Source organism: Eptatretus burgeri, chromosome 2, assembly GCF_056783735.1.
Source record: "Eptatretus burgeri isolate ZD-2024b chromosome 2, Ebu_testis_v1, whole genome shotgun sequence".
In the NCBI taxonomy this organism is placed as follows: Eukaryota; Metazoa; Chordata; class Myxini; order Myxiniformes; family Myxinidae; genus Eptatretus; species Eptatretus burgeri.
The window spans coordinates 12,598,808-12,612,571 of NC_140962.1; the positions used below are offsets into that span (position 1 = coordinate 12,598,808).

At 44.0% G+C, this 13,764-nt stretch overlaps 1 protein-coding gene across 2 annotated transcripts in view; it reads left to right on the forward strand.

The window, feature by feature from the left end:
* Positions 1–6,391, forward strand: part of LOC147031442 (uncharacterized) — a 44,615-nt gene extending 38,224 nt beyond the window's left edge. The window contains exons 1-3 of one of the 2 annotated variants that reach the window (XR_015053069.1): positions 1–327; positions 3,000–3,074; positions 5,483–6,391. The exon at positions 1–327 is cut by the window's left edge and continues 753 nt beyond it. Coding sequence is in view for 1 of the 2 variants with exons in the window: in XM_085863190.1 (XP_085719316.1) it covers positions 5,483–5,553 (71 nt within the window). In the remaining variant the exon portion in view is untranslated. The remainder of the gene's footprint in view (positions 328–2,999; positions 3,075–5,482) is intronic. The other variant, XM_085863190.1, reaches the window with a different exon arrangement.
* The last annotated feature ends 7,373 nt before the right edge of the window (positions 6,392–13,764 follow it).

Sequence of the window (13,764 nt, forward strand, 5' to 3'; positions counted from 1 at the left end):
GCCGTGTGTGTGTGTGTGTGTGTGTGTGTGTGTGTGTGTGTGTGTGTGTGTGTGTGTGTGTGTGTGTGTGTGTGTGTGTGTGTGTGTGTGTGTGTGTGTGTGTGTGTGTGTGTGTGTGTGTGTGTGTGTGTGTGTGTGTTTTGATTGTTATCTTGGGGATGGGAAGGGAAGGCAGCATGAGGGGAGGGTCTGTCTTGTTTAATACATTTCTGTAAGATATGAGAATGCTGTGAACAGGACAACAGATATCGAGCCTGCAGTCATGCCATACTGGTGTGAACCACTTCATCCACAAGTTGATTCACGTCTATCAGGAATGAAAAGCAGGTAATCCTTTGAACACCTTTTTATAAAATGGAACTTCATGTCCTTTTATTATTATTTTACAAGCAAATCTACACAACTATCTGCAGTTCTTGCACGAGCCTCTTGTTCTCCTTCTATAACTAATTTTGTGATCACCACCACACTTTATAGTGAAACTCATAATTGAAATGAAAGGATTTTCTTATCCCTTTCTCCTGTTCTTTATGTAAACTCTAAAATATACATACATGACCGGTCAAAAGTTTTAGAACACCCCCATTTTTCGAGTTTTTACTGAAATTTAAGCAGTTCAAGTCCAGTGAATAACCTGAAATGGTACAAAGCTAAGCGGTAAACTGCCAGAGGTGAAAAAAAAGTTTTGGTTATCAAAAACTGAAAAATAAAGTAAATTTCAGAGTTGTTAAAAAGGCCCTTTTCAGGGAACAAGGAATAGGTTAGCAAATGCAGCTGTTCTGCAGCAATGGAAGTAAATTAAGCCTTGAAAGTTGATGAAAACAATTCTGACAAGTGTCCCAACTTTTGTTGATTAGTTACAAACCCTCTGTCTGTATAAAAGCAATGTTGGAACAGACTGTGTTGCTACACCCTCTGAAGCATTATTTGGACAATATTGCACTGCAGGAAGTGCTATCATGATGATATTGCCATCATAATGGCGAGAAAAAGACAATTAACAAAGGAAGACAGACAGACCATTATATATATATATATATATATATATATATATATATATATATATATATATATATATATATATATATATATATATATATATATATATATATATTATCTAAAACTCTCATCTTGTATATATGTATCTATGTTCCCGAAATACAGCCAAAACGGAACAGGATAGCGCAAAAATTTTCGGCCCACCTCACTCAACATTCTCCTGCGGTGTGCAGTATCAAGTTTCGTTCAAATCGGGCAATGAAAAAAAAAATATGAAAAAATAATTTCCTGATTCAGTCAAGTACTCTTCAGGAGAATTTGATATATGCAAACAACCTCAGCAGTATCGTTCGCTGTAGCTATCTTTTTTTTTTCTTGAAAGGATTTATTAAAAAATCTCAAACATTCAGTGTGGACAAAGAACGATGTATTTTTAAGCATAAAATAAACATCGCCATTTTTTCTAATACTTCCGTGTTCATTAATAAATATAATTGTGTTTGAAGATGATTCACAATAATTTCTTCGACTTTTCTTATCTCTGTTTTTTTTTCACATTGACGCGCAATATCAAGTTTCGTTCAAATCGGGCAATGAAAAAAATAATTAAAAAATCAATTCCCAATTCAGACAAGTACTCTTTGGGATTATTTGATCAAAGCAAACAACCTCAGCGGTATAGTTTGCTGGAGCTATCTTTTTCTTTTTCTTTTTTGAAATGATTTTTTATCAACCGCTGTCACAACGGAACCCAACGGGTTCACGGGTCGTTTCGTAACCTTTAAACGTTTAGGTCTTTCCTTTGGAGAAATTGCAAAGAAGCCAAGGTGTCAGTGAGTAGTTTCCTACACCATCAAAAGGCACTTGGAAACTGGAGGAAACTCTGACAGGAAGAGGTCTGGCAGACCCAAAGCCACAACACAATCAGAAGACAAGTTTCTGAGAGTCAACAGCTTGCGTGATAGGCAGCTCACAGAACAGCTGAGGAACAGCTAAGGAAGTCTCAGTTTCAACTGTGAAGAGAAGACTTCGAGCTGCAGGTTTGACAGGTCGAGTGACAGTTAAAAAGCCATTGCTAAGATGGCAAAACAAGAAAAAGAGGCTTGCCTGGGTCATGAAGCACTGCCAGTGGACTACTGAAAACTGGAAGAAGGTCTTATGGACTCATGAATCAAAATTTGAAATCTTCGGTTCATCACGCAGGGTTTTTGTATGCCGTCGAGTAGGCGATAGGATGGTTCCTCAGTGTGTGACACCAACTGTCAAACATGGAGGAGGAAGCGTGATAATCTGGGGCTCTTTTGCAGGATCCAGAGTCGGCGACTTGCACAGAGTGACTGGCACCCTGAACCAAAAGGGCTACCACAGCATTTTGCATTGCCACGCAATACCCTCTGGTCTACGCCTAGTTGGTCAGGGGTTCATCCTACAGCAAGATAACGACCCAAAACATACCTCCAGGCTATGTCAGAACTACCTTAGAAGAAAAGAACAAGACAGTCAGCTTCAAATCATGGAATGGCCAACACAGTCTCCAGACTTAAAGCTCATCGAGCTGGTTTGGGATGAATTGGACAGAAGGGTGAAAGCAAAGCAACCTACAAGTGCAACACATTTGTGAGAACTTCTGCAACAGTGTTGAGAAGAAGTTTCCGAACAATATTTGATTTCCATTGTAGAAAGAATGCCACGAGTATGTTCGGCTGTTATATCTGCAAAAGGTGGCTACTTCCATGAGTCAAAAATTTAGATTAAATTTTGTTCAATAAAACGATTCCATGATTTCTTTTTTATCTGTCATTGTTTATTTGTTCTCTGCTTTAATTTCGAGTACATTTAAACATTAAACTGCTTAAATTTCAGTAAAAACTGGAAAAATAGGGGTGTTCTCAAACTTTTGACCGGTAGAGTGTATGTATGTTTATATTAGAAAATGCTGTTTGGAAGCCAGAATTGTAAAAACAAAATATTCCGTTGGTTTAATTTTGTTTTTATTTTAGGATTGTGCTCTCTGCATTACATTTTCATGAAAATGCTGGGTGACAGCAAGCTGTGACAAAAACAGGAGATGCCAGGTACAGGGTTGAACAGCCAAAAGTCAAAAAGGGGAACATACTGTTACGGTTTTGGATATTCACAGGACATCATATCGGTGATTTTCCTTGGAATCATCCATCATATCGATGTCCATCATATCGGTCCTCAGATCAGTTATGTCGATAAGTCTGTGTTCAGTTAGATTTCCCCACCGATGTTTAACGGGCAATTATTCGTGTGCAGGGCTGTGAATCTTCAGTTAGCTGTTTTTCTTTTGCTATCTTTATTTTGGACCAACCACATTTCAACCACCACAACCGCCTTCACCATTGCCACCTTCACCACATCGACATCTCCTAAACCACATCTCGACAACGAACAACATCGCCTCACCTTCATCTCCGCAAACGCCGCCATCTTTGCGCCAGCCACGGCGAGTTCCCCACGAACGGCATCGCCGCCGACAGACGCAGGAGTTCCCTGTTAGGACGGGGGGGGGGGGCGGTGATTTCCACAATGTCCGCGTGGGGCTGATGATCTCTGCCACGTCCGCTCTCTCTGAGCTTCGTGACAATTTGGATCGAAAGGGGCAGAGCCAGTGGGGGGTCAGAGGTGAGAGATCGGAGATCAAAACCTCGCCTCACGGATCCAATATAAGGGCGCGCAGAGACGCCAAGCGCACAGTTGTGTGGAGTCGCGTTGGGAGCTGGGTCAGCCTGGAGTCTGGAGTCTGCAGTTGGTGAGGAGCTGGAGAGAGCAGAGGAGACGGGAGCCTGGAGCGCAGCCTGCCGTGCCGTGCCGAACTGTGGGTCGCTGGGGAGAGGCCGGAGAGGAGTCGCCAACCAGCGGCATAACGGTCCGAGGTGATCGGGCCCTGGGACTCCAAACAACGCTGTGGAACGGACGGGCTCTTAAGAGAGCATCAACTCTGAAAGAGCGAAGGCCCGTTCGTTCCTCTGAGGCGTTGCAGACTAGGCCTGATTGATCGGGCCGCATGACGAGGCCTGGGCCGCGCCGCTCTCACACCAGCTGCTGTGTGGACGGGATGCCGAGGAGCACCCAGCGAGTCGCCACGAAGGCGGCAGGTAACCAGCGCGGCCTCTTGGAGCTTTTTCGGTCTTCACAGCTCCGTCAACTATTAAAGGCTCACGAGGCCCAGTTCTTGCCCTTTTATTTCCAGGGTTTTGTTTGAATGCATGATGTGGCGCCAAGTCCATTAAGTAGAACTGTTAAGTGCATGTGTGTACATAATAAATAGACGGTTGTAGTTCTTTTTCTTGCTTGTGTTTTGTCCCATTCGTGCATTGGTTGCATACATGACTGCTTAAGGGTGTGAAATAAATGTCGTTGTTTAAATGTTCACCCGTTCGTTGCATCCTTTCCCTCATTGAACTGCCATAATTGAGTTCGGAATATCTTCTTCTTCTTTTGGTTGCTCCCGTTCGGGGTCGCCACAGCGGATCATCCGTATGATCCGCATACTGATTTGGCACATGTTTTTTATGCTGGATGCCCTTCCTGACGCAACCCTGGTCGCCTCTTATGACACAGGGATATGGTACACCTATTTTAACCGGGGTATACACCGGCCCAGTACACTGGTACTCATTTCGCCGACCTCGGAAGGATGACAGGCTGAGTCAACCCCCTGGTGTATTAATTCAGTGGCCCAACGGGGCTTGAACTCAGGACCTTTTGGATCCCAAGCCGCTGCCCTAACCACTGCGCCAACACCAGGCTATAATTGAGTTCGGAATATAGCTGGTTGTTAATAACCGATAAAAGAATCTGGTCCAACGGGGCTTCGCGATAATACCCCGCTCGGTTATCACAAAACGGAGCGAGCTGCTTAAGCGGCTCGTTTCCAAGCAGGCCCCGTTGAGGTACAGTCTCTCGGTGGTCTGCCCGCGCGATTAATTAGGTAAATCGACCATTCGGCGATCAGACCCTGTAGCGTGGGTAGAGTATTGACAAGGCTGTGTGGTGTGATTAAAGATACACCCGTAGCTGGATTTTGGCATTGATCCGAAAGCTGCGACTCGGTTTGTCCGTTCGGTGGGCGAGAGCGGCCGCCATTGGCTAGAAGCGGTCGCCCACACGCCGACGGGCGGGAAACTACAACAATACCATGAAGAGGATTTCAGTGCCTCGTCCGACAGCATGTAATTGTTCTCAAATTAACTTGTGAAAGAATTCCTCAGGAAACAATTTTATTTCTTTGGGAATTTTCCAATGTCAGTAAGTGCATGTGTCGTGTGATATTAAATACCACCATTACCTATCAAAAATGTTATGTAGATGTATTCGGTAATGATAAACAACAATAACTATAAAGCAGGATTTTTTTTCATTTATTTTACAATCAAATGTATTATTGGTTGATCGATATATATACATCTGTATACACACTGTTCATGGAGTTATTGGATGTTTTTTCAATTTCCAGATTATGTTGGCCATCCAAAAGAAGCTGTGTATGCCCTGGCTGAAAAACACGGGAAGGCAAGGCATCCCTGACCAAGGACAATCCACCATGTATGTGACACGCCTACGAGAAGCCGGATAAGGAACAGGCCATCAACAACCACATAAGTCGATTCAACATTGGGTCTTAGATGTGGCTTATTCTGCCTCGGACTGGAAACGGACAAATACGGTCGGAATCCTCGGTACTCTCCATGAGGACCGGGGAATGTCTTTCTAATCTTCAAAACTGAACAAAATGGAAGAACTCTCCAGAATTTTCCAACACCAGCTGCAGAACTGTCTATAGGCTACATGCCGATATTTCCTGTAAAGACAAAAATGGAAAAATATTATTGCTGGTCATGTGGAATTTGAAGTATAATAAAACTTATGATATTTCCCATGGACGCGTATCCATCCATCCATTGGGACCATACTCTGTGCAACGCATTGGTGCTGACTAAGCAGTCTCCTTGGCTATTGGGCACAATCCTGGACGGGTCACCACTCCAACACAGGATACCAACAAGCTGGTACTCATTTGCTGACCTCAGAAGGATGGCAGGCAGAATCAACCCCACCTGGTATTAATTAAACAGCCAAGCAGGATTTGAACTCAGGATCCTTGGATCCCAAGCCCACCACCCTAACTATTAAGCCAACACCAGGCATATGTACATGTATGCTGTCATGTTGGTACTTGATTGTTGTTCGTCTGTCTGATGATGCTGTTAGACTTGTTAGTTCCCTTGTTAGACTTGTTAGACTAACAGCTCACACTTTGATGTGCTGAAATAGGCCCCAGGGAAATTATCAGATGTGACGTGTCTATTTTTGTATTCCATGTACACGTATCTCTAAATACAGCTCTCATTTTGTTTACATACAATTCTTACTGTGTTTTCCATTTAAATTGTACTTATTAATATAATGACTGAAGCTTCAAAAGTTAATTTTTTGGGATACAATGTTGAGGGTCGTATGAGAGTTAACACACAGAACGTACAACAAGGGGAGCAGGAGACTAGAGGGGTGGGAGAGGGAAGGAAAAAAACAGTAAAACAGACATAAGGAGATCTGTGGAAGGGAGAGGGATGGGATGGGGTGGGGTACACAGGGAAAACAAGATGGACACTACCGAGACTTTTAGGTCCTTACATGACAAAGACTTATAAGAAGGTAAGCAGGGGATTTGAATGAGGTGGGTTTGCGGTGGATTAGCGGGGGTAAAAAAAAAGATCATTGTTTTGGATGGGGGAAGATATGAGATGGTGGTGAATATCTGTTTTGAAGACCTGCAGAGACCCAAAGACTCGGCCTCATCACAGGATATACCAATGATCCTAAATGCCTTGGTTTCTACAGCGTGAAGTGAGAAAGATGAGAGGTGGGAGCACCAGCCCAGAGGGGAGAGCAGCACTCCATCAAGCTGTGGACGAAAGCTTTGTATGTGGTCAGGAGCTCAGGTGTGCCAAGGAAGGATTTTGTACGACAGAGGATGCCCAGTCGGCGACTGGCTTTGGAGGCCAGCTTGGAAATGTGGCTTTTCCCGGAAAGATCATGGCAGATAGTGAGACCCAGAAGCTTGAATGAAAGGACTTCTTCAAGAGGATTGTTGAGAAAGTAGATGGGGGGGGGGGGGGTTCCAGACAGTCCTTTCAAAGAGACATCGTGAGAGTGTGAGATTTGGCAGGGTTGAGAGACATGTTCCACATGTTGGACCAGCTTGTGATTTTATCCAGATCTGCAGAGTGAAGAGGCTGCTGCTCACCAATCTGAGGGATGACAGATGGTACGGTAGAGAGTGGAGTCATCAGTAAAGGGATAAAGAGGATTTTCCAGAGAGTCGGAGAGATCATTGATGAAAACCCCAAAAATAACAGGGCCCAGAACATTGCCTTGAGGAACTCCAGCCTGAACAGGAAGACGGGATGGGAGAACTTCATCAAGGGCCACACGTTGGCTGTGACAGGAGAGGAAGTCTGTGAGCTATGAGTGGAGATATCCTTCGATACCAGATGAAGAGAGTTTGGTGAGCAGGACAGGGTGCCAGACCATATCGAGGGCACACGATATGTCTTGGGAGATGGCTCTGATTTCATGTCTGGCATTGAGGATCTCCATCCATTGTTGGGAGAGCAGAAGCAGCATATCCAGGGTAGAGTGACCTGGTCTGCATCCAAATTGATGATTGGAAATCAATCCATTGGAGAAGAGGAAGGATTTATTGTCTGAAGCGATGATGGATTCCACAACCTTGCTGATGATTGAGAGAAGGCTGATTGCTCTGTAGTTGCAGGGATCTGTTTTTGCACCTTTTTATGTGGAGCAGTAATGTTTGCTGATTTCCAAGCAGATGGCAGATGGCCTTGACCAAATGAAAGGGTAAATAGAACAGAGAGAGGGTGAACAAGAGCAGAGGAGCAGGTTTTTAGGACACGTGGGCTGATGCCGTCTGGACCGGTTGCAGAAGCTGAGTCGAAATGACACAGAGTCCAGGAACAGCTGGATGCAACTGGGTAAGGTGTGTACAGAAAGCGTTGGGTTTGGGACATAAGATTTAGAAACAAACATGTCGTTTAGGCATTCAGCCTTTTCACGTATGGTATCAGCTGTTTTGCCATTTGAGGTAAGGGAGGGTTGGAGGGGGAACACACACCAGAAACAGACTTAACTGGATGCCACCAGGATTTGAGGGGGGATACAGGTTTGAGAGTTCAGACTTGAGATTAGAAAGATGTTGTTTTCTGGCTCTCCTGAGGGTAGACACACTTGTTCTGAGCTTTCTGGAAGGAACCGAGATTGCCTTCACTTTGATTAACCTTCCATGAGACGAAGGCAAGTTGTTTTTGGCCGAATTGCCTCGCCACAAAGAGAGAGAAAGAAAGAGAGAGATATATAGAGATATTGATTCTTTGAAAGAATTCCCAGGAGGAGTTTATGTTGGAGGAAGTAGAGATGTGAGAGCAGTCAAATTTTAATGGCTGCTTGACATCCTTGCCACTCGGCCTGAGTGAAATGCCAGACTCGACGGTGCTGAGGTGGTTCTCTAATAACAGCCAGAGAGATGTTTACTTTGACAAGCACGTGGTCAGATGAACCAATTGGATCGGAGGAAGAACAGCAGATATTTTCAGGGAAATTGGTCAAAATCAGGTCCAGAAGAGATTGAGGTGCCATTGGTTGAGATCCGGGTCAGGAAGTTGACAGATTGTATCTGTCCTATTGAGTCACAGAAGTCTTTTTCTGAAGTGCCATGGCAAGTGGGAGAGGTACCCACACCCATCCAACTGGCATGATGACAATTGAATAGGAGAGGTATCCATACCCATCCAACTGGCATGATGACAGTTGAAGTCACCACATATGAGGAAGAGAGAGTTCGGATAAAAGGATAGAAGTTGGTCCATATTTTCGGAGAGCGAGATGTAAATGGAGTTATCACTGTTTGGTGGACGGTACAACACACATATAAACATGAGGTGGTAGTGGAGGGGACGCCGTAGCCAGGGGTATTGCTGAGTGTGTCGGGGAGAGAGGGCAGTGCATGGTGAGTGAGGAATAGAGTCTTTAATGAAGAGAGCAACTCCGCTACCAGGACGAGGAGAAAAGTTTCTGTTAAGCAGATTATGTCTGGTTTGTGAGTGGCAACCTGCATGGAAAGATGTCAGGTTTGAGCAAAGGCCCCGGATGTTTGAGGTCCACACTGTTAAGGAAGAGGGAGGGGAGGAGGTTTTGGGTGCAGGGGAGGGGATGGGGAGGGTAGGATGAGGAGAAATGGCTCGGTGATGATGGGTTGAGGTACAGTGGGGAGTAATAAGAGAGGAAGGGGGAGATTGGAAGGAGAAGGGTGAGGGAGGAGATTGTAAGAAGGGTGAGGGGGAAGAGTTGAGGAAGAAGGGTGAGGGGGGAGAGTTGAGGGAGAAGGGTGAGGGGGGAGAGTTGAGGAAGAAGGGTGAGGGGTGAGAGTTGAGGAAGAAGGGTGAGGGGTGAGAGTTGAGGAAGAAGGGTGAGGGGTGAGGGGAAGTTTTTGAAAAAGGTGGGAGGGGGAAGAGTGTGAAGGGGTCACTTTGAGAGGGAGGGGAGATGACGAGAGCAGGCATGGCCAAGTTGCAGGAGGGCGATGGGGAGGTGGGGGGAGGGGAAGGATGAGACTTGGTCGAGGTGTGGTGAAGAAGGGAGTGGGCAGAGAGGTACAAGATTTGAAAGATTGGGAAGAGGGGGGGGGGGATGCTGAGAGGAAGGAAGGAGCATGTTTGTGGTGATGACTGTACTGATTGAGAGTGTGTAATATGTAAGGCAAGAATGTAGCCCACAGAACACGACACACTTTGGGACAACAGAGGAGCTGATACTGAAGCAGAAGACAGTGAGGAGGTGCAAAAGCAGAGGTAGGATGAGGGGCAAGGAGAGGGGATAACAGGTGAGGGGTTAGGAGGAGGTAGATTTAAAGAGGTGGAATGAATTGGCACCAAAGTTGGAAAAAAAGGACAATTGAGGGAACACGAACATACATCGCAAACTGGGAGTTTGAAAAATTTCCAGCCAGAGATGCGATTAAAGACATTGCGTGAAGAATGCAATGAAGGAGAATGAAGAGAATGGAGAAAAGAAACGTTGTGACAGTGGGACGTTTGAGTCACGGGATGAAGGGAAGGTCGAATTGAAAACAGCCTTTTGCACAAGAAGAAGAAGAGTCGTGAATTGTGATGCAATACCGAGAACCACACGTGTGAGGGAGGAAGTTGTAACATTTGAAGAGACCATTTTTTTATTGTTTGAAAAAGATTACGTCATATTAGGTAAAGCAAAGGTTGAAGAAAAATAGTGGAGGTGTATGCTGAATGTGGGTTGGGAGAAGGAGTGGATGGAGATCGGACGAAGGAGGAGGAGGAGGAAGAAGAGTCGGTACGGGAAGTCACGTGGTCATGTGGGGCACAACGTGAAGTGAAAGGAAAGGTATTTTTTTTTTGTTGTACTTTTTAAATATATTTTGAAACATGAAACAGAAGGTACAGTTGGGAGGGATAGCAAGACGGTGGAGGGAAAAGTGGAGGAATTAAAAACTGATGGTCATAAGGAGAAAATACAATAAACAAATGGGAAGAAGGGTAGGCCTCAAGGAAACCCGAGATGAAAATATGACAAACTCCACAATGAGCACAAGTTTTAAAACAAGACCGAACGAGAAACACACAGATAACAAAATGAGAGGAAAACTTATCTTTGAGAAACTCGCAGAGACCCTGAATAACCGCCCACCATCGCACAAGAACCAGAAGTAAGAACGTCTGGATTCTGTAAATACCAGCTGACGTCTGGATTCTGTAAATACCAGGTGACGTCTGGATTCTGTAAATACCAGGTGACGTCTGGATTCTGTAAATACCAGGTGACGTCTGGATTCTGTAAATACCAGGTGACGTCTGGATTCTGTAAATACCAGGTGACGTCTGGATTCTGTAAATACCAGGTGACGTCTGGATTCTGTAAATACCAGGTGACGTCTGGATTCTGTAAATACCAGGTGACGTCTGGATTCTGTAAATACCAGGTGACGTCTGGATCCTGTAAATACCAGGTGACGTCTGGATCCTGTAAATACCAGGTGACGTCTGGATCCTGTAAATACCAGCTGACGTCTGGATTCTGCAAATACCAGGTGACGTCTGGATTCTGCAAATACCAGCTGACGTCTGGATTCTGCAAATACCAGGTGACGTCTGGATCCTGTAAATACCATGTGACGTCTGGATCCTGTAAATACCAGGTGACGTCTGGATCCTGTAAATACCATGTGACGTCTGGATCCTGTAAATACCAGGTGACGTCTGGATCCTGTAAATACCAGGTGACGTCTGGATCCTGTAAATACCAGGTGACGTCTGGATCCTGTAAATACCAGCTGACGTCTGGATCCTGTAAATACCAGCTGACGTCTGTATCCTGTAAATTCCAGGTGACGTCTGCATCCTGTAAATACCAGGTGACGTCTGCATCCTGTAAATTCCAGGTGACGTCTGCATCCTGTAAATTCCAGGTGACGTCTGCATCCTGTAAATTCCAGGTGACGTCTGCATCCTGTAAATTCCAGGTGACGTCTGCATCCTGTAAATTCCAGGTGACGTCTGCATCCTGTAAATTCCAGGTGACGTCTGCATCCTGTAAATTCCAGGTGACGTCTGCATCCTGTAAATTCCAGGTGACGTCTGCATCCTGTAAATTCCAGGTGACGTCTGCATCCTGTAAATTCCAGGTGACGTCTGCATCCTGTAAATTCCAGGTGACGTCTGCATCCTGTAAATTCCAGGTGACGTCTGCATCCTGTAAATTCCAGGTGACGTCTGCATCCTGTAAATTTCAGGTGACGTCTGCATCCTGTAAATTCCAGGTGACGTCTGCATCCTGTAAATTTCAGGTGACGTCTGCATCCTGTAAATTCCAGGTGACGTCTGCATCCTGTAAATTCCAGGTGACTTCTGGATTCTGTAAATTGCCGATAACGTCTGGATTCTTTGTTTCTTCTGGGTGCTGCATGTACTTTTCATGTACATGTACTATCTGTTTCATTTGAGCGATACAATTATCTTTACCAATTTATTCACTTATTGACTTCTTTTTTTTAGCATGATTAAGACGTTTTATTGTGAGAAACTCACCAAAACTGGATAACCTTGTGTTTGCACATGACTTTGCCGACTATCGCATTTATCTCATTTCATTAAAATTGTTTTCTTCCATGTCACGGTTGAGAAACAGAGTTTTATACACAAAAACTAGAAGGGCACTCGGTAGAGCGTATACCTCCGCCATGCAATGTCTGATCCACGAGAACATATCGGGCCCAGTTCATTTTTGAAATATCATGCAATGATATTGTTTTTGGCCCAATCTCTCAATGGTGAAGAATCACTTTTAAAATTCTGTAGTCGGATACAGATCTTCACCAAAATCTACTCAGTTCGTCTTCGTCATCCACCCAACCTGCCCACCAAATTTCATCTGGATCCATCCATAACTTTAAGATATCCTGCACACAAACAAACAAAAACAAGACGACGTCATGCATTTTTTGCCTATACGACGTCATGCATATTGTTTGCAAAATTCATCAAACAAATTTGACCTCAAAAATAATTGGCAAGTTAAATTCAATGACTAAATATGCAACTCCTCTTCAAATTTCAAGTGAATTGGATGAAAATTGACAATTTTAGAAATTAGGCTTACGTTTACCTTTTGGCCTATGTGGACCTCAAAAATAATTGGTGGTTGAATTCAGTGACCTGATATGCAAATCTTCCTCAAATTTCAAGTCAATCGGATGTAAATTGAGGATTTTAGAAATACTACCTAAGTTGGTGACCTTGGGCCTATGTTGACCATTTGGTCGATGCTGACCTCAAAAATAATTGGCTAGTTGAATTCAGTGACCTGAAATATAAATCCTCTTCAAATTTCAAGTCAATCGGATGAAAATTGAGGATTTTAGTAATCCCTCCAAAGTTGTTGACCTTTGGCCTATGTTGACCTTTTCACCTCAAAAACAATAGGCTTCTTCCTTATGACAAACTCTACCATGTGGTGAAGTTTCGTGAAGATCGGTTTTAAATTGTGACCCAAAGGCGACAGAGACAGACAGACAGAATAACATAATTGATTAACCAATATACTTGAAAAATCTTCGATTTTGCAAATAACAAACAGAGAGAGGTGAAAACATAACCACCTTCACCTTCGGTCAGTGGCGGAAGTAAAGATGTACTTGGAGAAGAAATATATTACTTCACAATGAATATGCATACTTGTCCTGTCTTTTTTTAGTTATCTGTGTTGTACTGTTGTTGGTATTGGTATTATGCTGTGTCCAGTACCGCTCTGTTCAAACACAATGGTTCAAATTCTGGGTGACGAGTAATGTATGCGACTGGAGGATCCTCTTCACATTTTCCCCATGTTATGTGAATTTCTTGGTGGCAGACACTTTCTCTTCCTGTTGCCATTGCCTGGCAGTTATCACAAGAACACCTGAAAATAATTACGAATAATTATCAACAAATTAGGCTTACGTTTACCTTTTGGCCTATGTGGACCTCAAAAATAATTGGTGGTTGAATTCAGTGACCTGATATGCAAATCTTCCTCAAATTTCAAGTCAATCGGATGTAAATTGAGGATTTTAGAAATACTACCTAAGTTGGTGACCTTGGGCCTATGTTGACCATTTGGTCGATGCTGACCTCAAAAATAATTGGCTAGTTG